This window comes from Quercus suber, unplaced genomic scaffold (assembly GCF_002906115.3).
Source record: "Quercus suber isolate HL8 unplaced genomic scaffold, Cork oak 2.0 scaffold_58, whole genome shotgun sequence".
NCBI classification, from domain to species: Eukaryota; Viridiplantae; Streptophyta; class Magnoliopsida; order Fagales; family Fagaceae; genus Quercus; species Quercus suber.
Window position 1 is genome coordinate 1,275,940 of NW_027069523.1, and position 25,132 is coordinate 1,301,071.

General features: G+C 31.4%; 1 protein-coding gene and 1 pseudogene across 1 annotated transcript; one reads left to right on the plus strand and one right to left on the minus strand.

Moving 5' to 3' along the window:
* Positions 1 to 5,630: 5,630 nt before the first annotated feature.
* On the minus strand, positions 5,631 to 12,483 carry LOC111988996 (ATP-citrate synthase beta chain protein 1). The gene is made up of 17 exons (XM_024020792.2): positions 12,349 to 12,483; positions 11,453 to 11,581; positions 11,182 to 11,284; positions 10,422 to 10,487; positions 10,210 to 10,333; positions 10,000 to 10,134; positions 9,246 to 9,306; positions 9,062 to 9,138; positions 8,565 to 8,720; positions 8,323 to 8,451; positions 8,056 to 8,188; positions 7,833 to 7,960; positions 7,390 to 7,495; positions 7,209 to 7,285; positions 7,026 to 7,096; positions 6,605 to 6,889; positions 5,631 to 6,103 (listed from the first exon to the last, which is right to left on the minus strand). Exons 2-17 carry the CDS (start codon positions 11,550 to 11,552, stop codon positions 6,028 to 6,030), a joined length of 1,827 nt encoding a protein of 608 aa, XP_023876560.1. The 5' UTR covers positions 11,553 to 11,581; positions 12,349 to 12,483; the 3' UTR covers positions 5,631 to 6,027.
* Positions 12,484 to 22,157: 9,674 nt separating this feature from the next.
* On the plus strand, positions 22,158 to 22,298 carry LOC111989025 (U2 spliceosomal RNA; annotated as a pseudogene).
* The last annotated feature ends 2,834 nt before the right edge of the window (positions 22,299 to 25,132 follow it).

Here is a 25,132-nt window from a genome sequence, read left to right on the forward strand (position 1 = left end):
TAACATCATTTTAAGGACATCTAATAGCACAATGTAACGAAATTAATTAGATGAAAGAATTACAGTACTGACTACTGAGTAAAAGTTATAGATGTTACAAGACTGAGCAGAATTTTGATGAAAGTTAACAGGTACAATTTGTAATTTAATCCTTAAACTTTTTTTTTTTAAAATAAGATTTTAATCATTTAACAATAACTAATCCATCAATTTCTCAATCTTATGATATAAAGATATCATGCCCATGACAATGCTGTGAAGTTCAGCTGCTCCCCAACTAACGGAAACCAGGTCATTAATTGCTGCCAACTAATGATTCATACTAGGATATATTAATGGCTAATCTCAAGTAGTATGACTGTATGAGCCAAATTTCAAAAGGCTAAAGGCTTGCGAGGTGCTTGGCAGGCATGATATCTGACAAGATAAGAGGAATATATATTGATCTAATCATTGAGTTTTCATATAAAAGAAAGTTTAGGGACAGTTTTTAAGTCACGACTCTATGTGATCGATTGATTGTGAGTAGTGGTTTATGTGTAAGTGATTGTCCGCTACATACACTCGATCACCTCAACAAGTTATGACCAAAATTGTGATAAATGATGTGATCGTAAAAGGTGAAGAAGACTTTTACATAAAGGCAAGACAAATTGATCACTTAAATCAACTTATTTTAATGTGATTGGTTTCATTGCTTCGTGAATGGATCTATTCGTCCTGTTTATCATGCTTTACACAGATTGAATTTTGGAAGTAAGATCTGTTTTGAAAGTCATAATTGCTGTGTTGCGCAGGTGTACACAACACGTTGCACTCATTGCTTACATGACTATAGGAATAACTAGTGCTCAGAGTGGTAAATGGGACTTGTGAGTCACGGACTCACTAGTCCAAGCCGTTTTATACAAATTTGTTGACCAAATAAGAGTCCTAATATATTTCACAACAAATTCCGTATCTTTTAAAATGGCTAATTGTTAAAAGCACAAAAAATTTCATATCTTTTTAAAATGGCTAATTGTTAAAAGCAGGTAATAAAATATTGTTAGCGGTGGATTCATTTGAAATTTTTATATATTGTGAAAACTATTGTGTCCCTATTGTTACTTTTTGTTGTGATGACTTTCACCAATGGTTTGAGTTGCAATGTGAATTAAAATGTCTTTTATATTTGAATTATGTATATATATATATATATATCTTAATTTATTAAATTTATATATATTGCAATAATTCTTTTCTATTAAAATTATATATATATATATATATATATATTCAATATTTCCTTTCTTGTATCTGTATTAACTAGTAAGGCTTGAGGTTACCAATATATCCTCCAATTGATTAAAAAAATCAATGAAACAAACTAGTTTCACAGTAAAAAAATTGGGTGGAAACTTTCTCGAAAAGCAATCCACTATAGTAAAGAGAAGTTCCAGATTTAGTACAAAACCTTTGTCCCTAGACTCTACAATCCCCGTAGATGAACTTACAGCTGAAACCTTCTATCGCTTCAAAACCTCTGAACTCTTCAATATATGAACGCCACCATTTTGCACAAATTCCAGTACATGACTAACCAATGATGCACGGCTCCCAGTACATGACTAACTCACCAACTTGTAGAAAATGTTGGCCACAAAGTTCTTCACTTCATCAACAATAAAAATCAAGAAGCACTTGGTTACAAAACCCTAAAGCGCAAAGACGCAGTAGCTTCTTTCAAAGGAAATAAGGCATCAGTCACCTTTTGCATGTGTTCTTCTTGTACTCTCTTCTGTAACAGCCTTTAAAATATGTCTTATATATGTCTAGAGTTATGAGAAAAGAAACCCTACACATATATATCAGCATGGGCCGAAAATTAGATTTGGAAATTCTGATTTCGTAATTCTCAATAGATATATCTATCGAGCTATTTGTCGAGACCTCGATAGATATATCTGTCGAACTATCTGTCAAGATTCATTAATCCTCGATAGATAATATCTTTCTGCAGCTGTCGAGAATCTGTCCAACTTTAATGAACAACTAGTAAGTTGCCCGTGCAATGCACGGATAATTTTATGATATTTTATATAAAATAGTTTTGAATAATGTTGTACATAAATTATAAAGAAAAAGTAAACTAAATTAGAGTAAAGAAACATATACATTTTGAGATATTAAAAATTGGTTTAGTAGCTTCATTGCATATTTGTAGCCTTCTTAAGGTAAGATTATTATTTTTTTAAACCATGAAATCAAAAATAAATGCAAAAGAGTAATGGAACTATGAAATAAACTAATTTGTGTTGTGTTCACATATTTCATACTATGAAATAAAAGTATACCCAACTCTCTGACTATCTTCCACTCATCGATAATACGACACTAAGACATGGGTGAGCAAGTGTGTATGCATGTGTCTTATAGATGATTTAAAATTAAACCATAGTAGAATATGACTTTACATTGCACACCAAATATTCTCTCTACTTGTATACCCAAAACAAAAATTAACTAACCAAATTACCTAACCTAAATCATATTTAAGTCCCTAATTTAAAAAGAAAAAAAGACTACCCGTTGCGGTTTTGGTGTCTTGATGGTGGTGGGAGATTAGTATAACAGAGGTGGTGATCCCTCAAATTCCTCTTTCTCTCTCTTTCAAATGTTTTGTTAGTTTCAGGTTTTTTATTTTGGTAATATATAGTGAAATAATGCTTTTTATTTAACAATCCACAACATTTTTGTGTCTCTCTATCTCTCTTTAGAGTCTTATCTCGTTAGTTATTACTATTAGCCCTTACTTAAAAAAATAAAAAAAATACAGTGGGTATGCTAAAAGACATGAAGAATAGTGAAAGGTGTGGTATAAGTTTAGGCAATTAATGAGATAATAGTAAAATAAGATAATGTGAACTTTTGGGTAACCAAAAAAAAAAAAAAAAACTTAATAAAAGAGGTAAAAAAAGGCTAAATGCAAAATTAGAGTGCCACTGGACAGGACCTCATGCACTCTCGCATGAGGTCACTGAGAGAGAGACATTTTGTAACAACTTTTATTCTACAATATTCCTCCAACTTTTTTTTTTTTACTCATTCTTTGAACTGAATAATTATAATGGTTATGTGTGTGCAATTTATAACTGTTGTTTCACTACATATTTATAGCCTTCTCAAGATAAGATTAATTTGCAAAAGAATAACAGGACTATGAAAATCAAATAATTTATGTTGTGTTCACATATTTAATACAATGAAATAAAAGTATGTCCAACTCTCTCATCGTCTTCCACTCATTGATAGTGCGACATTAAAACATGGTATGGGCAAGTGTGTATGCACGTGTCTTATAGATGATTTAAAACTATGATAGAATATGGCTTTACATTGCATATCAAATATTCTCTCTACTTATAGACACAAAACAAAAATTATCCAACCAAATTACCCAAATCTAAATTATATTTAATATCCTAATTTAAAAAGAAAAAGAAAAATAGCCGTAGGGGTTTCGGCGTCTTGATGATGGTGGGAGGCCAATATGATGGAGGCAACGTCCCCTCAAATTTCTCTTTCTCTCTCTTTCAAATGTTTTGTCAGTCTCAGGTCTTTTATAGTGAAACAATGCATTTTGATTTTGTAGTGAAACAATGCGTTTTATTTAACAATCCACAATATTTTTATGTTTCAATCTCTATCTCTCTTCAAAGCCTTATTTGGTTAGTTATTACTATTAGTCATTAATTTTTTTTTTTAAATATTAAAATGGTGAGTATGCTAAAAGACATGAAAAAGAGAGAAATGTGTGGTGTAAGTTTAGGCAATTAATGAGAGACTAATGAGATAACAGTAAAATAAGTTAATGTAAACTTTTGGGTAACAGTAAAAAAAATTTAATGAAAGAGGTAAAAAAAAAATGCTAAATGCAAAATTAGAGCATCACTTGGCAAGACCTCACGCAATCTTGCATGAGATCTCTACTTATATATATATATATATATATGTATGTATATTGATGATTATTCCTTTATAACTTCTAATCACTCATCAACATGAGTCTCAAAAAATTTTGTGATAAAACTTTATCATACGTACAAAATAAGTATAGATTTTTTATTTTTTATTTTTTATTTAAAGGACATTGCTATTGTGTTCATCCTTATAAGAATTTAAGCATAGATTAAATTTTCATTATTTTTGACAATTTTTCTTTGATTTCTTTATAATTTATATATTGTGTTGGTTTAAATGAATTTTTTCTCAAGCGTTTAGAGGATGGACTTTAGATAAGATGTTCAACTTTTTTATGCCAAGCATTCACTATAAGCCTTGTACATGGAACAAATAGAGATAAGAAATTAAGAATATGGTCCATTTTGGTTTGCCTTAGCTTGATTTGTCTAGACATCAATTTTCTCTCTTGCCAAAAGTTCGACTTATTTTAGGTGGAAGTTTCCTTGATTAATACTTGTATACAAAATTCCAGGATCATTAAATTGGAATAGGTCCCTTACTAACCTAACCAGTTGGAATATGATGAAATTTCTTCTCATCCATACTAAACGTTGAGTACATTCTAAAATTTTTTCTGCATCTCATAATGATACATTGTTGATAGGTGTCATCCAAGTTCAACATGATTGAGAGTTGTAATTAAGATTATAGTCCAGATGCTTTACTATTCAATACTTTGCGAGAAAAATTAAACACTCATTTGATATAACAGGAGACTATGGAATTTGACATTGAATACACTGGGGTTTGTTCTTAATGTTGTGAAATTGTTGTAGGTACTAAAAACTCTAGTTTGATTAGTTGGCAAGTCATGTTCTTTAATCGTGAAAAGTCTACAATGGAAAACTTTTGTGTTCCTACAATAAATGTTTTGGAGAGAAAATTGTTAGCCCCCTCATCCCATTGGAATCCTTCTATTTATACAAAGGAAAAATGATCCAATATTCCTAAGTGTGACTTAGTTACATGGAATTTTTGTGCAAATGTGCCTAGATTTCTTTTAAAATTTTAATTATAATTTTAAACTCTAATTTGGTGATTTTTATATGATTTCATGTGTTCTTAAATAATCTGAATGCTATTTCAGCTTGTGCAAATTATAGAACATAGAATTGGTAATTTAGCAACATAGGCATAGGAGAAGGCATATAGTGGTCTAGGAACAGTAGGCATTTAGTTATAAGGGAAGAGGAGTAGACATAAACATAAGAAAACCTTTTGATGATTAACATCTCTCTATCTTATTCATTAGTCTTATTTATTACTAATTAAAATCTATTGAGTTTAGTAAATAACTAATGTGGCATCTAACAAGTGTAATAAATTAAGAATGATGTATTTTATTTCAAAAAAAAAAATTCAATTATATTTTCAAAGAGAGTGCCACTTGCCAAAACCTCATGCTCTCCCGCATGAGGTTTCTGCTTTTATATATATATATTGATTTTTCTTCACTTGTTTCTTAGTCCAATCTTCATGACTTTAATACTATACTTGAACTCTTATTCTTTAAAGTATTAAACACATCATAGATCTACCCAATTACAAGTAAAGTGTATTTTGTCGAAAGATTAGCCAATTCTATATGACATATGTTCTTAATATGATTCGCATATGTCCTAACACAAATGATCCGTCTCATATGCGGACAAGAAAGGATATAGAAATGGTATTATTCATATTAAAATTACTAACATAACCCAAAATGGGAAGAACATAATGACCTGCATGCTTTGCAAAATTTCACTTAAATGCCATTATCTCTTCTTGATACAAAACAAAAAAGCAGGATTTCTTAATGGAAATGTAACTTCGTTGAACAAGATGGTTTGAGAGTTCACTCTATTGTATTTTGATACAGCTTACAAATGAAGATACTTAACTTGACATTAGCAGTACAAAGTACAAACACTAGTTTAACGACAAACGATCATTTTAGCCAATTGTAGAAACTTCAACAATAAATTACTACTTAAAAGCAGGTTGGACCGTTGGAGCTGTTCTAGCAAATTGAAAATGCTTTCACTTGGTGTAGAGAACATCCTCCCATGGGTGGCGGTATAGCGGCTGTTTCAATCTCTTCTGGTCAAAGGTGTGCCTGTTTTCGAATAAGGAGCAATAAGTGAGATAGAACTATAAGGCCTTTAAAAGAAAATCCACATGTTTAGGAAGTACATGCTGACCCCCCCCCCCCCTCCCCCACCCTTGCGTGTTCATCTGAATCACCACTATAGTTTGTACTATAGTGCTGGTGTTTTTTTTTTTTTTTTGTTTTTTCTCCTCCTCTTTGCTCACCTTTTGTTTTTGGTCCTAGTAGGCCACATTTAGGTGCATAATGGAAACTAGATACTCAAAGTTTTGGAAGTATACATTCTAGTCACTAACAAGTCATGTATGTATTAGTAAAAATAGGACCATCTAGTCTCTTATGGGACCATATAATGTTGGACAATATCACCCTTGTGGATAAAAAGGCTAGATGGGTCAGTATTCCAACTGCCAATGTGTCAATATCAAGGATTTGATTGTACCTTAATAAGCAACACAAAACATAACCCAAAGGACTGGATAAGAAAATATTTAGCGTAATCTAACTCACCCAATCAGACCAATGGAGCGTGCCAGCACGAAGAGTCCATTCAGATAGCCAATCTCAACAATCTCATCAATCTCTTGCTTGGTGAACATTCCACTGCCTGCAAGGAGATCCAAGAAAAGGGACCCAATTGCACCATCTACATTGAGCACCAGGTTGTTTGCCTTGGAGAGAGTGTAGGTTTCAACTTGCACAGCATATTCCATGTACTTCACAGAAGGAAAATTTGTGCGTGCAAACAGTTGTAGCAGCTCAACTCTCTTATCTCTGTTGTCACCTCTCTTAATCCTTTCCACAGCAAACAAGAGTTTCAAACAGTCAGATTTGCAATATAGCCATTAAAAGCATAATTTTTATAAAATTTTCCATGGTTTCTAGTCTTGCATAATCTGAAAACATACTGACAGTAAAAATCTCTCCATACCTATGCCCAATTCCTGGTACACGAATGCCCTTCTTTTTCATGCTTTCAACGAACTCATAAGGTGTCAAATTCTGGAAAACACAGCAGGGGTATAGCATATCAAAATCCCCAAATCATCATAGTATTTGCTAACCACCTAATAAAAAAAAAAAGAGTTTCCCTCATAGTGCCATCAAGTCTCACCTTGTCATAAGCATCCTTGAAGTATCGAGCAGCATCATCGATGGCACCACCAAATCGGGGACCAATTGTAAGCAAACCTGTTTAACAAGTTCATCATTCACTATTCCATAATCAGTTCAGCTCACAGGAACAAGTCCATTCAACAATTTTAAGAAATAAGTCCAAATGGCAAACTATATACCTGAGACTAGGCTTGAAACAAGGTCCTTTCCAGCTCTTGCTGTTACTATAGTGTTGTGAGCACCAGAGACACAAGGACCATGGTCGGCACATAACATGATACATATCTGACCAATTCCATATGTATTAGAGAAAGGACAAGTAAACGCATGTTCTTTCAGAAGAAGTGTTTATTTAAATGGAAAACAAGCAGGACACTCAGCTAAATCAAGTAAAAACTTTAAACAAATACAAGTTCACAAACAAAAACAATCTTGTTGGAGTTACTCTTGTTATTTTATATTAGCGTGGAGATATTTATGTAATCTTGCCATATCACTCTGATATAAATATGTGTTACGGTAAGGAACTAACCAATCAAGCCCTAAACCTTTTTTCTCTTCTCTCTCTCTTAACCCTAATTTTTCATATTCCCACTAATGTCTACGGTCATTAGCAACCTACCTCAATAAATTTTGTGCAGTAACGGGGAAGGCTGCGTTTGAACCACAAAAGAGAGATAACATCACCAACACCATAACCTTGTTCAACAATGGAAGACATAGGTACACCAGCATAGCATGGCTCCTCACCTGCAAATTGATTGAAAAAAGAATTTAGTGTAAATGATATCTAAGCTATAAAACACATGAATGCTAAATTAGAATAGTATGGGTTTGAAATGTACCCCTGTCATCAGAGATTGTGGAAATAATATGAGTTGGAGCACGAACTTTCCCACTCTTAATGGCTGTGTTAAGATCCTCAGGGATTTGTGGAGGTGTAACTTCCTTTACTGCTGTAATATTCCCTCCTTCAACCTATCAGGGAAAAAAAAATACAATTACAGTTAGTTTTTTTTTTTTTTTTTAGAAGCCAATTACAGCTAGTTGAAGAGCCCAAGAGAATTCATGTAACCCTTTTTCCTTTGGTTTTATTATACAAATAAACTAACCAGTTTCTCAAATGTTTCCTTAATCGCAGCTTCTAAAGCTTCATATGATGTGGGAACAACAGCTCCAGCTTCTCTTAGTGCTTGATTTTTGCCTTGCGCAGACTCCATGTCACCGCCACTTTTAGCACCCTGAATTTAGACAATACCAAAAATATTTTCACTTAGAAATGATGCCCCTCTTATGCTACAGAATACTTGCATTAACCAAAGATTAGTAAAAGACAGTTGAGGTAGTTGCTTACAGCATGACCAAATTGTACTTCAGATTTGAAGAGTCGTGCACAAGTTCCACTAACCCAGGCAACCACTGGTTTAGTTACTTTTCCCTGCTTCAGGGCTTCAACTAAGGAATATTCATCTTGCCCACCAAGCTCCCCAAGTACAACTATCATTTTAATCTGAGGAAGCCATAGCCCCAAAAACTCAGATAGATGTACCACAAAAAATGTAAATTGTCCAACATAAGAAAACTTGGTCACAGCGTCATAAATTTTGTTAGCTTTCATGCTAGTCAAAGTACAGAATCTACAAATTTTCACAATAGAAAATTGCATACACGTGATATTGAGAACATAAATGTTTGGTCCAAAAAATATGGACTTATCATGCAGAATGTGAATAAGCAAGACAATTCAAATACGTAGATGGCTTCATTGCTTGTCACAAAGGATAACAGCACATACAGTGAGAAACAGTTGGCAGGGCACCAAAAAGGAAATAAATAAAAGCAATAACATACCTGTGGGATGTTGTTAAACCGCAAAACATGATCAGATAGAGTGGAGCCTGGGAACACATCTCCTCCAATTGCAATACCTGAAGCAGTTTCAATGACACATTCAAGTTTAAATTACAACCTAAATCCACAGAGATTAAGGCCAAAATTAAGAAAAAATTAAACAATATAGCTAGCATATGCATACCTTCATAAATTCCATTAGTAACACGGGCAATAGTATTGTATAATTCATTAGACATCCCACCCTGTAATTGTAACAAATTGTTTAAGCATCAACACCCACATGACATTCTAGGCAAACACAACAGTATTCAGTGCTAGAAAACCAAATTGAACAAGTCCAGAGGAAGTTTTAGTCATGTAAAAATGACATTAAATCTCACTTTGCATTCAAAGATTAAATAAAATTTCAGCAAATTTAAAGATTACACAAGTGGAAGCTTTGTGCACTGGGACAACCTTTTTAAAGATTGCACAAGTCCATCTGCCAAATAAAGTAGTAAATTGTGCTTCATAGATTAGAGTCTGTTCAAGACCTAGCTATAAAAGCTGCTCAACCCTATATTTCCTACAGAATCCTTGTTCTATACTATTTTTTACATCTCTACTAACATCTGAATTAAGAGGACAAAGAGCATAAATGAGGTTAAAGTATTGTATTTTAAGTTGATGGGTACACAACAGATATGAACAAACCTCATCAGACACAGGATTCAGAAGGTGAAGAATGAACTTGAGAATTAATTTAACCCATCATGCAACTGGTTTAACACATAAAAGCACATTATGCTGTTCTAGATTTCTCATAAGAAAACCATGGAGCAGTATGAAAGTTGTACTTCTTACTAGGAAGTTTCTAAGGAGTTCAGGGCAGAGCTGTCCATAATACGAGAACTATACGTGCTAGGAAGAGAAAAAATGCTGGATTGACTACATACAGATTTGGAGACAAAACCAACAGATCCAGGCCTGTACAGCTTGCATTGAATTATATTATCAATAGTTCCAGCAGTGTCGCCTATCTTAAAAGCTCCGGCTTGAATTCCTCCAACAGTTGCTGGGCCAATAACAACCTGCAGCAGCAGCATTTAAATTAGCACTGCTTGGTTATTCTCTTTATCTGGTTAAATATGCAACATTCCTCTCACCTTATTGTTTGCCCGTGCATATGCAATCAATTGCTTAGTGTCTGACTCAGGAACACCTTCAGCAATGATAGCCACAACTCGAATGGTTGGTTGCTTCAAAGCAGCCATAGATGAAGCAGCAGCACTGCATATTCATCAATATATGATTAATTATAAAATACAATTAAAGAAGTTTGGCACTTCAAAATATAGTTAATCCAATAAGTGCTAACCTTCTAAACGATGCAAAGTTGATAAAGACATCAGCAGTGGGATGTGCAGCACAAGCTGCGTCAATGCTGCGAAAGAAATTGACATGAAGGTGAGAGAATTTAATTCAGAAATTCAAGTTCATTGTTCAGAAACCACAATTAAGCTGCTTTGTATTCTCTAACATGTAATGAAAATGTGATGGATATAAAAAGTAGTATCAAGTATGTTCATCGTATCAAAAGTTTTTTTTGATAAGTAATAAGATTTATTGATATCAAAAAAGGACACCCTAGTACACAGGAAGTGTACAGGGGTCAAATACAGAAATTACAAGAATCAAGAAAATCAAAGATAGAAGAGAATGATTTGTTTCGCGAGGCAAACAACCAATCCAAAAAAGTTCTAAAGAAAAATAACTTGAGGTCAGGAATGGATCTCTCAGAATCTTCAAAACTCCTATTGTATTGAAAGTTTAGTTTGCCTACTGCAATTTTGTGATTTATGGTCAACATTTTAGACATTTTGCATGCAACATCAATACTTAGGACTAATACAAGTAAAACTCCGTTTGTGTCCCATATGTGTAGATAAAAATTGTACTCCGTTATTTATAATGAGTCATTTCTATGCATAAATTACCAATACCAAGTAGTTCCTTACATCAATTATTTTATGTGAGCGATATGTTATGCATAAGTAGTCACCTATCCTAAATCCAAAATTTGATAATAATTGAAAAATGATTTAACATAGAAACAGAAAGCAAGAAACATGACATACGCTGAGTGCACAGGGATAGCGATTTCCTCTTGACCAAAAAAAAGTTTCTGAAATCCATCGCCACCAGGGTTAATGATTCCAGCAACTGATGGTGTTTCCCTCCCTAAAGATACAAGTATGAACACTCTATTAACACCAAAATCCAATAATACCAACAAAGATGGAAAACTAATCCATGACGCTAACGAAAATTCAATCACTATATCATTATATCCTCATTAAAATAAATAAACATCTGCAAATCGAAAGAGAGAAGGGATTTGATGCACACCGCAAAGGAAGTCAAAATCAAGCATCCGCTGAATCGGAAGTTGCTTGTAATTGTAAAATAAAGCTTGTGTGGTGCGGGAGAATAGCTGTCCAGTGGCCATGGTGTAGAGTCAAAGAGGCCTTTACACACCTAAGAACAAGATATATATATATACTTTAGGAAAGTCAATCAAATATAGAAGGAGCATTAGAAGTTACCACAATTATATCTAAAATTGCTGAAAACACTTCAGATCACACTTGTATTTAACTCATTATCAACTCCAATCTTCATTTGGTGTATGAAACATTATTTAAATTGCTCCAGGATATTCATAGGCTAGCACTTTATTATCCATCTCTAATCCATTGACCATATTCTCGAATAAAGACCAACCAGATTTGAATAAGTTCTGTTACTAAACAACAATATAGTATAGAACTTTGTAACAATAAAGTTAAAAAAAAAAAATACAAATGGGAAAGAAAGTGCACCTAATTTTAAACTATAACCAACCCAGATCCCAGTTTTTGATTCAATAAGCGAAACACACAATGTGTGTTAACGAAACCCAATATAGAATCCAACAAACTTAGCTCATACGAAAAACTATTAGAAACAATTCCAAAACAACGGCCAGATCTCGCGCTTTTATAAGTAAATACTAAATAGTATCAAAATTTTGAAACCTCCAAACAGCCCAAACAAAACAGAGCATTTTTTTCTCTCAACCTCGAAAAAGCTGAATAATCTAAGTTATTGGAGTTGAAATACAAATAGGAATTGGAATCCACGAGAAAATGGAAAAGAAAAAAAAAAACCCAGATCCGGAATAAGAATTGCAGTAGTTAAAGTTGGGTCAACGAAAACAAAAACCGAGAAACGAAAGAAAGAAAGTTTGGGAAATGGGATTGTACCTGGCGTAGAAGAAAAAGGGGGGTTGAGTGAAAGGCCTCGTTGGAATTGGTTAGGAAAGGCGGTGGTGGTTGAATCAATGAGATGGGGAATTAGAATGCTGGAAAAACGGAGGGATGGGTAGATGGGTTTATATAGAAAATGAGAGTTAAGAGAGAGACTGGAGCTACCACAACACGAGCTACACATTAAACATACTGATGCGCATAGAGGTGAGTTGCGCACGTGGCGCTTGTTAGTTAGCTCATGACTATGATTGAATTTTTATTACAACAACCTTTTTTTTTTTTTTTTTAATCAAATTATAACAACTGGTATATACACTAAATTAGTATTTAAAGAGTTTTTCCTATTTGTATTTATACTTTTTGATACTTAAAATATCCTAAAATTCAAATGTTAAAAAGTTTAAATTATAGAATTAAACATGTAAAATCACTGATTTTAAAACTCCTAAATTTTAGATAAATTATTAATAAATAAATAAAACAGCTTTCTCATCCATGTTTCTACTCTTCACATTTCAAATTTAAAACTCCTAAATTTAAACCTCTTTTATCTCTCCCCCTTTTAATATTGAAATTTATTTTTTTTAATTTCCTTAAAAAATTTATATACAGTTAGAAACAAGCCAATAACTACGTTTGACACATTTCCTCGACAAAAAAAAACTACGTTTGACGCATCTTTTTACTAAAAATTAATACACATTGTCTCTATTAGATATATCTCACACATCTCTTTTTTAGTTTCTTTGCACTAGCTATTGGATTGCCTTAATTTTTTACTCACTTCATCACCATCTCTAATTTCAAAAAGGTTTGTTTCCTTTTATATTGTTGATATAATTATTTTTTAATTTTGCCTTTTATTTTTATTTTTTTTACTAATCTTTTATTTTAATCTCTTATTCTTTATCTCTTGCACAAGTCTCTTTCCACAGTTCCTTTGATCTTCACAAAAAAATTTCTCACTCCATCACCATTTTTCTTTTCAAAGAGGTATGTAATATTAGTAGAAAAATGTGTAAACTTCAAATTGGAAAAAAGGAAAAATTATTACATTAAACCCAAAATAAATAAATAAAGCCTCAAAGCGAAGAGGCTAGTGTATATGTGTGTGTGTATATATATATTAGGCTTTAAAATAAGGTTTTTTTTTTCCTCTCTCAAACTGCTCTTAAGACATTTGTTAATAAACAACTATTTTAAGAAAGTTTTGATTCAACTTTTTTTCTGCAAAAACTTTTCTAAAATTGTTCACTAACAAATTCCTTTACAACATCCAATAACAAAATATTTAAAAAAAATATTTCATATCTTGTGTGTAATCAATAGTTTGGTGTCACATGTTCAATCTTTTTATTTTAAAAATAATTCTCAAATGCTAAAAATAATGCCACTAGTTAATAACATGTGTAATGCATGGAAAAATTAATAATATATGATTTTTTTTCTCTTTTATTTTTTGTTTACATATGAAATTTAATAATTACGATAATTATTCATAGGTATTATGTATTTATTATGATTTTTTATATAATTTGTTAAGGTTTTAATTGATTATTTAAATATGGAATATAATTTAAAATTAATTAAAAATAAATAGAATAGAATAATGATAGTTAAAGCTTATATGACAAAATCTTATAAATAGACCAAAAGTTAAACGTTTTTTTATTATATATATATTATTATGGATTATAAGTATCATATTCATATTCATTAAGATTTCAGTTTATAAGTCAAGTTAAAAAATATAAATAAAAAATAGAAGTAGCTTTCTGATTATACATTCAAGAGTAATGTTATAGATACATAAAAATATATAGAATTATGGTATAAAATTGTGCATTTTTATATGTCTCTATTTTTACTCTATATTGAAAGTTTTTTTTAAAAAAAAAAAAGAAAAAGAAAAAAAAAGAAAAAGAAAGTTACTTTTTGGTTGTAACGGTTCCATTTGAGAGAGAGAATTGAGAAACGAGGACTGGGCCCAGTGGGGTTGTCTGGTGTGTGTGTGTGTGGGGTAGGTGGACGTGGATCGAAAGGTTGGCTTGACCCCAAAAAAAAAGGTTTGGCTTTTTTTTTTTTTTTTCAATTTTGGAAGAGAAGGTATGAATGCCAACTAGTGAATGGCCCTTGAATGAAGCGTCTACTACTAAGCTGCCATTAGAACTAGAAAATTTGAATAACCCATCCATGTACGTTGTTTGTCGACTTCTTACCGTTCTCACTTGTCGGCTTGACTCATGAATTATTATGAATATACGAAATAAACATTTATAGACAGTAATAGTAATTACTGGATACATACACAATTTTTTTATAATAATTTTTTTTTAATTTTATCTAGTAAATTATTATAAAAAATGTTAACAAATATTTTAAAGACATTAGTTTAAGAATTATTTTTAGAAACATTTTATGGAAAAATAATAAAACAATTAATTTTGTTGACAATTTTTTATATTTTCCATGAAAATAGTATTAAAAATTTTCTAATATGGTTTATTAACAATTGTCCTAGATGCACCCATTAACATGACCCAATTATTATTAATTTTAATTTGGGTCTCATTATTGAAATTATTTTTTTGCACATTAGTCATCATTAATAATAAATTATCACTTAAAATTTATCGTGAAATTGTTATAAAAATAGTATGTATATAGCATTTTTTGAGACAATATATTACAGATTTTACTAAATTTAGCGAAAAGAATTCTTGCTCACGTTATGTTGCATGAATTGTGCAACTCTTCGGTAAAAGCTAGATTGGTTTGCTTAGTTAGAGTAGTGGCAGAATTATATGTTCTTGGCTAGGATTTAAATACTAGCCAGTTTATAGTAGAGATGCATAGAGAGTTACTATTTTTTAATCTTAGTGCATATGGTATCTTTCTCTTTAACTATGGTATATATAGTATAGTTACAATATTTTCCTAACTCTTTTAGCAATATTCACCTAATAAACGCTTTGATACTACCATTAAAATTTTCATCAAATTTAACGAAAAACTTATATTATAGTAGTCTTTTTTTCTTTTTTTTAAATTTCATTAAATTTAACAAAAATCATAAGGTAAAGTGTTTATAGATTCAAAAACTCTCTGAAATTTGGATTGGTTTTCTTCTTTAAAGGATGGTATTTTTTTGTCACATAGCCTTAAATGTAACAATTTCCATGTTGGTCCAATAGCTTGCTATGGGTGCTTATAGATTCAAAAGCAATTTGAGCTTAATTTTTCACGTGGAGTGGCTTGGATTTTCTGATTCAGACATTATTGTGACACTATTAATGTTTTATGTGGTCTCATTTCCTACGAGTTAGTTCTTTAAAAAATGATAATTTATTTGCGAAATAATGATGCATTTATTACTTATGATTTTTGTACAATATGGTGACACGTGTTCAAAAGTGAATATGTATCATTATCTCATCGGGTCCAATGCAACTGGGTACTAGACCCAAACCACACCCTAGAAAATAATGTCAACACTCAATAATAATAATAATAATAATAACAAGACAACTATTATTATTATTATTATTATTGATTTAAGTGGAAGTTCTTTCAAGTTTAATAAAGAAACATATTGCATGTGTCCACGTTGTTACAAGATTAAGTTATAGACAAAAATACTGTTTTACAAAACTAGTATAAATGTCACACTTTTTGTCAATCCATCCACCATATTTAACTTTTCTTATATATATATATATATATATAAGAAAAGTGGGAAATTCAAATATTAATTCTCTTTATAAGGGAGACTATGCAATGCCATTTAGCTACAATACTCTTGATTATCCTATGTGCCTAACTAGGTGACACTATTATTGGCATTAGAGAATTTGACATGTCTATTATAACCATGAGATAAAAAAATAAAGAAAGAACACACATGTGGTGAATAGATGGTACAAAATTATTGGCCACACACACACAATATAAAAATGTTATTTAAGCTTAAATCCAAAAAAGATAAGTTTTTTTTCTATAGTTAAGGATTTTTTTTTTAATTTTTTTTTTCAAAAAAAAAAAAAACAATAGTAACTGAAAATGTAATATTTTTTTTTTTTTCAAAAAAAAAAAAAAACAATAGTAACTGAAAATGTAATATTTTCAATAGTTTAGGGCCAAAAAAAAAAAAAACTTTTTAAAGTTTAGAAACGAAAAATGAACTTCATGTAAAATTTAGAGGTAAAAACAATATATTTGATTAAATTTTAAGAAACTAGTGCGAGATTTGTTTCCATGGATTGCTCTTTGTCTAACTCTATTGTTTGAAGTTTTGAAGAAAGGGATGAGAGAATAATGTCTGGCCTAGGAAAAAGAAAAAAAAATGATTAGAAAATTTATCTTGTATTAATTGGGTATTTAGAAGAGAAAAATAGAGAAAATGGAATTGATTTTACCATTATATCATAGCTTTTTTCTCCCTTTTTTATTGATTTTTTTTAACTAGTTAGAAATATTACTATGTAAATATCTCACCCCTCTCTATGAGACCCCTATGTTCCCCATGCACTTAAGGCATGGGGAGGTACCATCTAACTATACCGACTTAACTCACAAGTGGTTTTTTTTTTTTTTTCAATTTTTGAGTTTAAGGATAAAATATGTTATGTACACAATTCATAAAAATTTAACATTATACCGAGTATGTTAGAATATTCAATTGTGAGATGACTGATTGATTATAAGGCAAAATTTTATATTGAATAATAATAATAATAATAATAATAATAATAAGCGAGTCAAGTGATATTTTAATGTCAAAAGCCTTATACCTCAACTAACATTACTTGCCCTCAAGTATTTGAATCAAAGACACCCCCACATCCACTCCCTCTTCTTTTCTAATTTTTTAATTTATTTTTATTATTATTATTTCTATAAAAAGGGTAAAATCATTAGAAGAAATTCCCTTGACAAGCGATATAATGCTATAGTTGAATGGGTAATTGCCATTTGCATGTCGTCTATGACTGAATTCAATTTAAAAAATTAATAATCCAAGCAATGTGCGTCTTCACCCTAATTTATATACCTTGTGCAAAGTCAAAGTAATTGACCTCTTCTTTTTCTTTTCTTTTTTGAGAAACTGACCTCTTCTTTTTCTGAACAAAGAAATAAAATGATTTGCTGCAAGTATATACTATAACTTCCCAAAAAAAGAAAAAGAAAAAAACCTTCATAGTCAACTGCCTGCAGTCAACACGGAGCAACGTCATTTTATTTATTTTTTGAGGCCTAAAGAATAAACTAATGCATGTAAGTTGTAGGAAAAAAATTTAAATATATCTGCAAATTAATATAAGTTGTAGAAATTAAAAATAAATAAATATCAACATGTTTCAATTTTTTTCAATTGTTCATCAAAATTTTCTGACACATAAACAAAACTCAGAAACCAATTTGTACATCCAATTAAGTGGAAGGGCATATTGGTCCAACAGCCGGGTAACTAACATTAGGGGCAAATGTACCTAACACTTTTGTTTTTTTTTTTTTTTTTGAAGGGGACCTAACACTTTTGTTAATTATATAATTTATATATAAGTCATTTTCACTTTTGTCAGATGTAATTTATGTAAGTCACTTCAACCAAATTAGCACCTCAAATTTACAATTATTGAAACTTCCTTCCTATCTATTCCCCATTTTTATCACCATAATTGTTAGAGGATCTTCTGAAATTTCACTAACACAAGCAAACAACACTAGTAGTCATGAAGTCAAATCTAAATTTGTTATGTTATTTTTCAAAATTTTTAAAATATTTATAAACATGATAAGTTTTCTTTTTTCATAACAATGGTGTCTAGACTTCTTTAAATATTTAACTATTCTCTTGAGCATCTGCAATCTCCCCATCCCACACGTATCGAGTAATTACAAAGAATAATTTCTTGAAGGTGGCCCTATAAACATGATAAGTTATTATTAGATTAATGACACTTTTACATTTCTACCAATAATATATATATATATATCACTTCTACATAGCTACATCATTAAGATCATTTTTATTAGTATCAATTACTATATATCACCTCAATTGTTGCAGGGAAAAATTGTCGTGCTCTTGAGGATGTTCCTTCACATTTTAGTACTCTAATTATAGCCAATTTGGCTAATTTACCTTAATAAAATCTGTAACATTCTTTTCAAAAAAAAAGTTTTATTATTATTATTATTTTATAATTTGCCTTTTTCATTTACATAGAATTTGTTTTATTTACACGTCATACCTAAATTACATGGAGGATAGTGGTACTTTTAAAATGTGCTTGACACTCACGTTTATAAATTATAATCACTTCATCCACTCTTCTTTCTTAATTTATATATTAGCATATGAAAAAAAAAAAATATATATATATATATATATATGAAAGTACAGTTTGACAAATACTTTTGATTTATGGCCATAGATTGGAGCTGTGGTGTGCCTTTGTGTTAGAAATCCTTTCCCTATCCCTTGTGTGTGTATTATTCTTTTGTCGGTAAAAAAAAAAATGAAATGTATTCAAGTGGGGCTTTTGGACCGTATCAATAAGCGAGGCCCATGCTTAGAGTTGTTTCATGCCATAAAACACCTAATCGTTTGAATCCTTGTTTCGGAGTCTAGAAACTATATGCCCTTTGGTTGAATCATAATGACTTATTTCAATTTTTACTCTATCTTCCGTTGGTATACGTATAAAACTACGTTGAATCCTTCCTGAACCATAACCTAGAATCCGATCTTCATTATCTAAATGAATCCGAAGCATACCATTTTTTCAAAAAAAAAAAAAAAAAAAAAAAAGACATTTTGATAATTCATGACATTGATGATGAGTCTTTTTTTTTTTTTAGAATCATGATGAGTCTCAATCTTAAAAGAGCTCGTTATTTAATATAGTATAGATAGAGTTATTTTTAGGTTTTACTGTTTTTTATTATTATTCTTATCGTATGTCATATTAGGTTAAAATAATTCATTGGAGTTATATTTGTGACTTTTTTTTTCTGAGGTATAGTTTTTTGGATTTTATTTATTTATTTATTTATTGAGAAACAAACACATACACAATGAAAGAAAAAAAGGGATTCTAATATAATAGCACACCACAAACTATAATTTTTTGGACTTAAAATACATGGTAAAAGAGTGTCACCTTCTATGATATATAATATCGCAATCAGTTTTCACATCCTTGTTTAGAAATAGGGTTTTTCTAATTTTTAGAAAATATAATGAAATAAAAATGTTTGACACGCACCACGGCTGACGGCACCAGTCCACACTCCACACATGACACACCCAACAAGTACGTAGTCAATTGTGGGGGCTACAAATATAAAAAATGTGAACATGGATGTGAATGTGAATAAATAAATAAATAGAGGCTGTAGGTGTAAGATCTTGAATGGTTTGTCTTTAAGTGGCTTAGCGTAGAGGAATGGGTACCCAATGATTCGGTAGAAAATCAAAGCGTGAACCAACACAAGAGAAACCTTTTAGACTACGAAAGTAATGGTCCTTAATTTATTAAATTTATATATATATATATATATACATATTGCAATAATTCTTTTCTATAAATTATATATATGCAATTTTTCTTTTCTTGTATCTGTAGTAAAAGGCTTGAGGTTACCAATATATCCTTCGATTGATTAAAAAAAGACAAAATAAAAACGTTAGTTGATAGATATAGATTATTAGATTAAATAAGATAGGCGAGTTTACATCAGATAAATAATGTGAGGTTTCATAGTCAATTTGTTCCTTTCTCAAATAAATAAAATCCTGTTTTTTTAGGTATAAAATCAACGGTTTTTTTTTAGGTATAAAATCAACTTAGTACTGCTCCAGCAATTTCCCCAGTATAGCTCGCCACTATGATGGTTTGGTCAATACAGCAAAAGAGTCAATTTCAATATCATAATCGAATAAGTCATGGACTTTACTTGTTTGTTGGTGCTTGTGATAGAGTTTGGAAAATGACCTAAAAAAATAAAATTAAAAAAGATACAGATTAGTAAAATCCCAATTTGAAAACTGGGTTTATAATTAACAATTGGTTGAAGAGATTCTTTGGCAAGTTGCCCAGTCAGTCACAGACCTTACAGTGCTCATCACCAGCACTGGGAATAAAAGGTCAAGCAAAGCCCACGACTCACTTTTTTCTGTAATTGCATTTTAGTTAATTTGGGCTGAATCATTAACCATTAAATCATATAAGAGATATAGCTGCAACTGTACTCAATAGACAGGTGCTGAAACGTTCAACCTAAATTATACTAGGCATTTTTCTTCATTTGGCCCCACCTCCACCAGCAACGTCATGTTGGTACAAGTTGTCAAGTACAACCACCAACCATCTATTCAATTACTCAAACATGTGAGATCTCATGAATTTGAGTCTCAACTCTCAAGAGTCAAGAGTGCCGCAAGAAACTAATCAGAAGCTATCAAGATCTACAGCTATACTCTATATTGACAATATTCACTTTGTTCAAGCGTGTAAAAGGAGAATTAAATATGTATTGTATTAAGCAAAATAAACTATACAAAAAGAGATCTATATACCATCTGAGTGCATGGTCTAGTGGTAGAAAACTCTTGTGACTTATTACACTTGCGAGTTTAGAAGTTGTGGATTTGAGTTGGGGTTAAGTGGGTGAAGGACAATTACCACATGCACAAGCTCGCCTCCTTTTTGAATTATAAAAAGAAAAGAAGAGAGATGTTCTATAAATGAAGTTCTAGCCAAAATTAGCCTATTTTTAGCTAACTATATTCTACTCCTCCTCACTCTCCATCTATTCCCCCTTAATCCAAACATACCATAAAAGTCCAAACATAAAATTGAGCCAATATAACAAGTAAGACATAATGAAAAACAGAAACCTTTTTAATGCATGCAAAAGGGGAAAGCATTTAAGAAATATGTAAACAATCTGTTTAGAGATACAATAATTTCTATGATCTTTTTCACAATTGTTCTAAGATATCATGATGTGATTGATACTAATAAAATTTGTGTTAGTTTTAGTCGTTTATCTAAAAATGATATTAATTCAATCACAACTTACAATGTCAACATTTTTATTTATTTATGAGCTTAGCAATGCTAGAATTAGGCGTGCAATATAATATATAGCGTTAATTGAAGGTATCATAGTTTGACCATTGTGAATGCTGATGCCGGGTCATCGCAATTGTCAATTTGTTCATTCAGTTTATTTTGTAGCTTAACAGGACTGCTGCCCATCTAATTTTTCCATTCAATTTATCATGGGTTGACCATTGTGAATGCTGTTTGACATTATTATTTTCCAATTAAGACTGCGCCTATAATTTCAAACCAACATGACATGAAGTAAATTCAAGACAGTTCCTATAGCGCTATATATATTCTGTGAGAATTTTGGTCTTTTATTTGATCAAATATGCTTGCCATAGTAGACCTTTTAATTTTCATACATCAATTTTAAACATTTTTTTTTTGGGTAAGGCATCCATCACAGTTCAACATATCAATTTATACGAGTCCCTTTTTAAGAGTTTAGATCGAATATTTAAAGGAATGTATAGGAACAAAAAGAGAAAAAGAATTGTATATGTCCACATATCTTTGTACCTTACGTGTTTAAGAGGAAAAAAGAAAGAAAGATAAAAGATACCATTTTAGCGATTGAAAAGTTCAACTTTACATTCAGTGAGGTGGGATATTTGCAAAGTGGTTTTTATCCCACATCGGTAGGCAAAGAAACAAGGAGAGAGGAAGTAAAGCACATTCCTAAGCATACTTTTCTCGGCCTTTCGGCTAAGATCAAGTGTAGCATCTGTTCTTATAATGGGGGAGGGCCTGTTTCGGTAGCTTGGTACTGTGGTTCTTAAGCGCTGCCCTTGTGCTGCACTACAACTCAGGCCTGGCGCACCCTACCAAGCAAGTCACAAAGTTTGCTTTGCTGTGCACATTTTTAGAGTCTAACACCAACTTCCAAAGTTAGTGCAATTTTGGATGAGCAATGTTTTGAAAGGTGTAATTATCAAAAAGGAAGGCCAAAAGGCAATATTTTCTGGTTTGAAAATCGTGAACCAAAGTATCCGAATGGTTTGGTGTAAAATACCGTATATGCAATGACCTGACAAATTGTATGGGTTAATCTTTTTAACACACGGATAAAATCAAAAAAAATATTGATTGGTCTAAGTAGAACACAAGCAAGATTTTAATCATTAGTTGTATTTGGAGATTTAAATAATTTTGTTATGCTCTAGGATTTAATGATTAAACTAAAAATTTATTTTGAATATCTATTAGATATTTTGTTTCAAGACTTTTGAACTATATAACTTGCTTATTGGATGATTTATGTGAATGATGTGTGTGTGTGTGTGTGGTTTTTTTTTTTTTTTTTTTTTACTCTCTAACTTTATGTCATACTAGTATGTAGCCCCGTGCATATGCATGAGTACAATTAAAAATTATGATGTGTGTGTGTGTGTGTGGTTTTTTTTTTTTTTTTTTTTTACTCTCTAACTTTATGTCATACTAGTATGTAGCCCCGTGCATATGCATGAGTACAATTAAAAATAATTACAATTATATGGTTTAAATTATACGTGGTATTGTTTTCAAAAAAAAAAAAAAATTATACGTGGTATTAACTTACATTTTTTTTATACCATATATTTCTAAAATATGTAATGGTTTCTCATATATATATATATATATATGATTTAGAATTTAATTGATTTTAGACTCTTCGGTTTGTGTATCCAATAATTCACTTGCTACAAAAATTAAAAACTTAGACGGACACATGGCGAAAAATTGGACTCCAATTTAAAATCAAATTGGATTTAGACTCTTTGATTTTTACACTCAATAATTAACTTGGCACAAAATTAAAAATTAAATGGGACACGTGATACAAAATTGAGAATCTAATTAAAATCTAATTGGATTTTCTCTGAGTTTTGGCTATATATATAATGTAATTTTTTATTGTTATATATATATATATATTGGTTAGAGTGGGGATACAATTGTTGTAATTTATTAATTTACTTAAATGGAGTATTTTTATTTTATTTTAGTTGTCTTTTATAATTATAAAATATATTATTTAATTAATTAATAAACTTACAATTCAACCAATGAACTACTGGTTGAACTAATGAACCAATTCTTTAACTAAGTCAACCTTCGAGGCTTAAAAGGCCTTTTTTGCTCTTCCTCACATGAGATACAGTGGTCACTGGTAAGGTTGCCTAGATAGGGGGTGATTTTTTTTTGCCCCTAATGCCTTGGACTCTAGACAGAGAGAGAGAGAGACATTTTCCTACGAGGTTGTGTCACGTCAGAAAGAATAAAACTGTGCAACATATGTGACCAAAGTAAACAACAATATCTTCACAATTGGGAGTTGGGGCGTGACATGTTATCCAAAAAGGCAATATAAATTTTGGTCAATGAAACCAAAAAACATTTGCATAAATTACCTCTTCAAAAATTCACTTTTTGTACTTTAATTATTCACTTTAAAAATGCACTACATATCTCATTCTTTATTTTATAATATAACCTATTAATAAATTCTAAAATAGTATTTATTTACTTTTTTATATATTTTTTCATAGCCCAATGCCTAATTATCCATGGCTATGCACAAACACAAATACAAGTACAACATGGTGATGCGGTAATTTTTAAAAAATTAGGACACAAATATGATAGGAATACGTATATTAATTAATTAATTAATTAATTATATATATATATATATATATATTCAAAGCTTATATTTTCTTTTAACAAAAATATTATTTTTTTAAAAATAATTTTTAAAAATTCTTAGGCTGTGTTTGTTTCGTGTAAAACATTCTCTGGAAAATACATATTTTCCGGAAATGCTATTTTCCGGAAAAGGAAAATATTTTTAAGTGTTTGGTTGAATTATGAAAATTGTTGTGAAAAATATTTTCATGTGTTTGGATGTATTCTAAAATGCTATTTTCTGAAAAAATTTTCACAAATTCCGGCAACAATTCAACAACAACAAAAAATTTCCAGCAGCAAATTCCGGCAACAACAACACAACAACAATAATCAGTTCATCCAAAAAAAAAACAACAACAACAATCAAATTAAAAAAAAAAAAAAAAAGGAGAGATCGAGGAAGAGAGAGTGTGGAGGCGACGAGGCACCGTCGGCGACGAGGTCGAGGTTCGTGGGTTGCTCTGGGTTCGTCGGTTCGTGGGTTGCTCTGGGTTCGTCGGTTCGTGGGTTGCTCTGGGTCGAAGGCGATGGGTTGCGCTGGGTCGAAGGCGATGGGTTACTCTGGCGGTTGCTCTGGGTCGTGCGATTGCTCCGGGCTTGCGATTGCTCTAGGTCGTGCGATTGCTCTGGGTTGCGATGGGTTGCGCTGGGTCGAAGGTCGCCGGCGGTTGCTCGTGCGAAGGTCTGGTCTGGGTCGCTGGAGCGGATCGGAGCTTGGAGCGGAGGTTTGGACCGGATCGGAGGTCTGAACTTGCTGCTGAGCTTGGAGCTTGGAGCTTGGAGCTTTGGTCTGGACCGGATCGGAGTACTGCTGAGTGCGTGTGAGAGAGCTTTGTGTTGCTGTGTGAGAGAGAGTTGCTGCGTGAGAGAGCTTGGAGAGTTGAGAGAGTTTTTTTCGGAAATTGGTTTAAGAGAAAATAGAAGGTGAAAAGCATTTCCGCTTGGTTTGGGGTTATTTTCGATCAAAGGGGAAATTATTTTCCGTTGACCCA

Coding starts and splice junctions, on each gene's coding strand:
- LOC111988996 (XM_024020792.2), bottom strand. CDS start 11,552: ATGGCCACTGGACAGCTATTCTCCCGCACCACACAAGCTTTATTTTAC. Junction 7,496..7,832: donor ACTGCACAAAATTTATTGAG/GTAGGTTGCTAA, acceptor GGAATTGGTCAG/ATATGTATCATGTTATGTGC. Junction 7,097..7,208: donor TCAAGGATGCTTATGACAAG/GTGAGACTTGAT, acceptor TGTGTTTTCCAG/AATTTGACACCTTATGAGTT.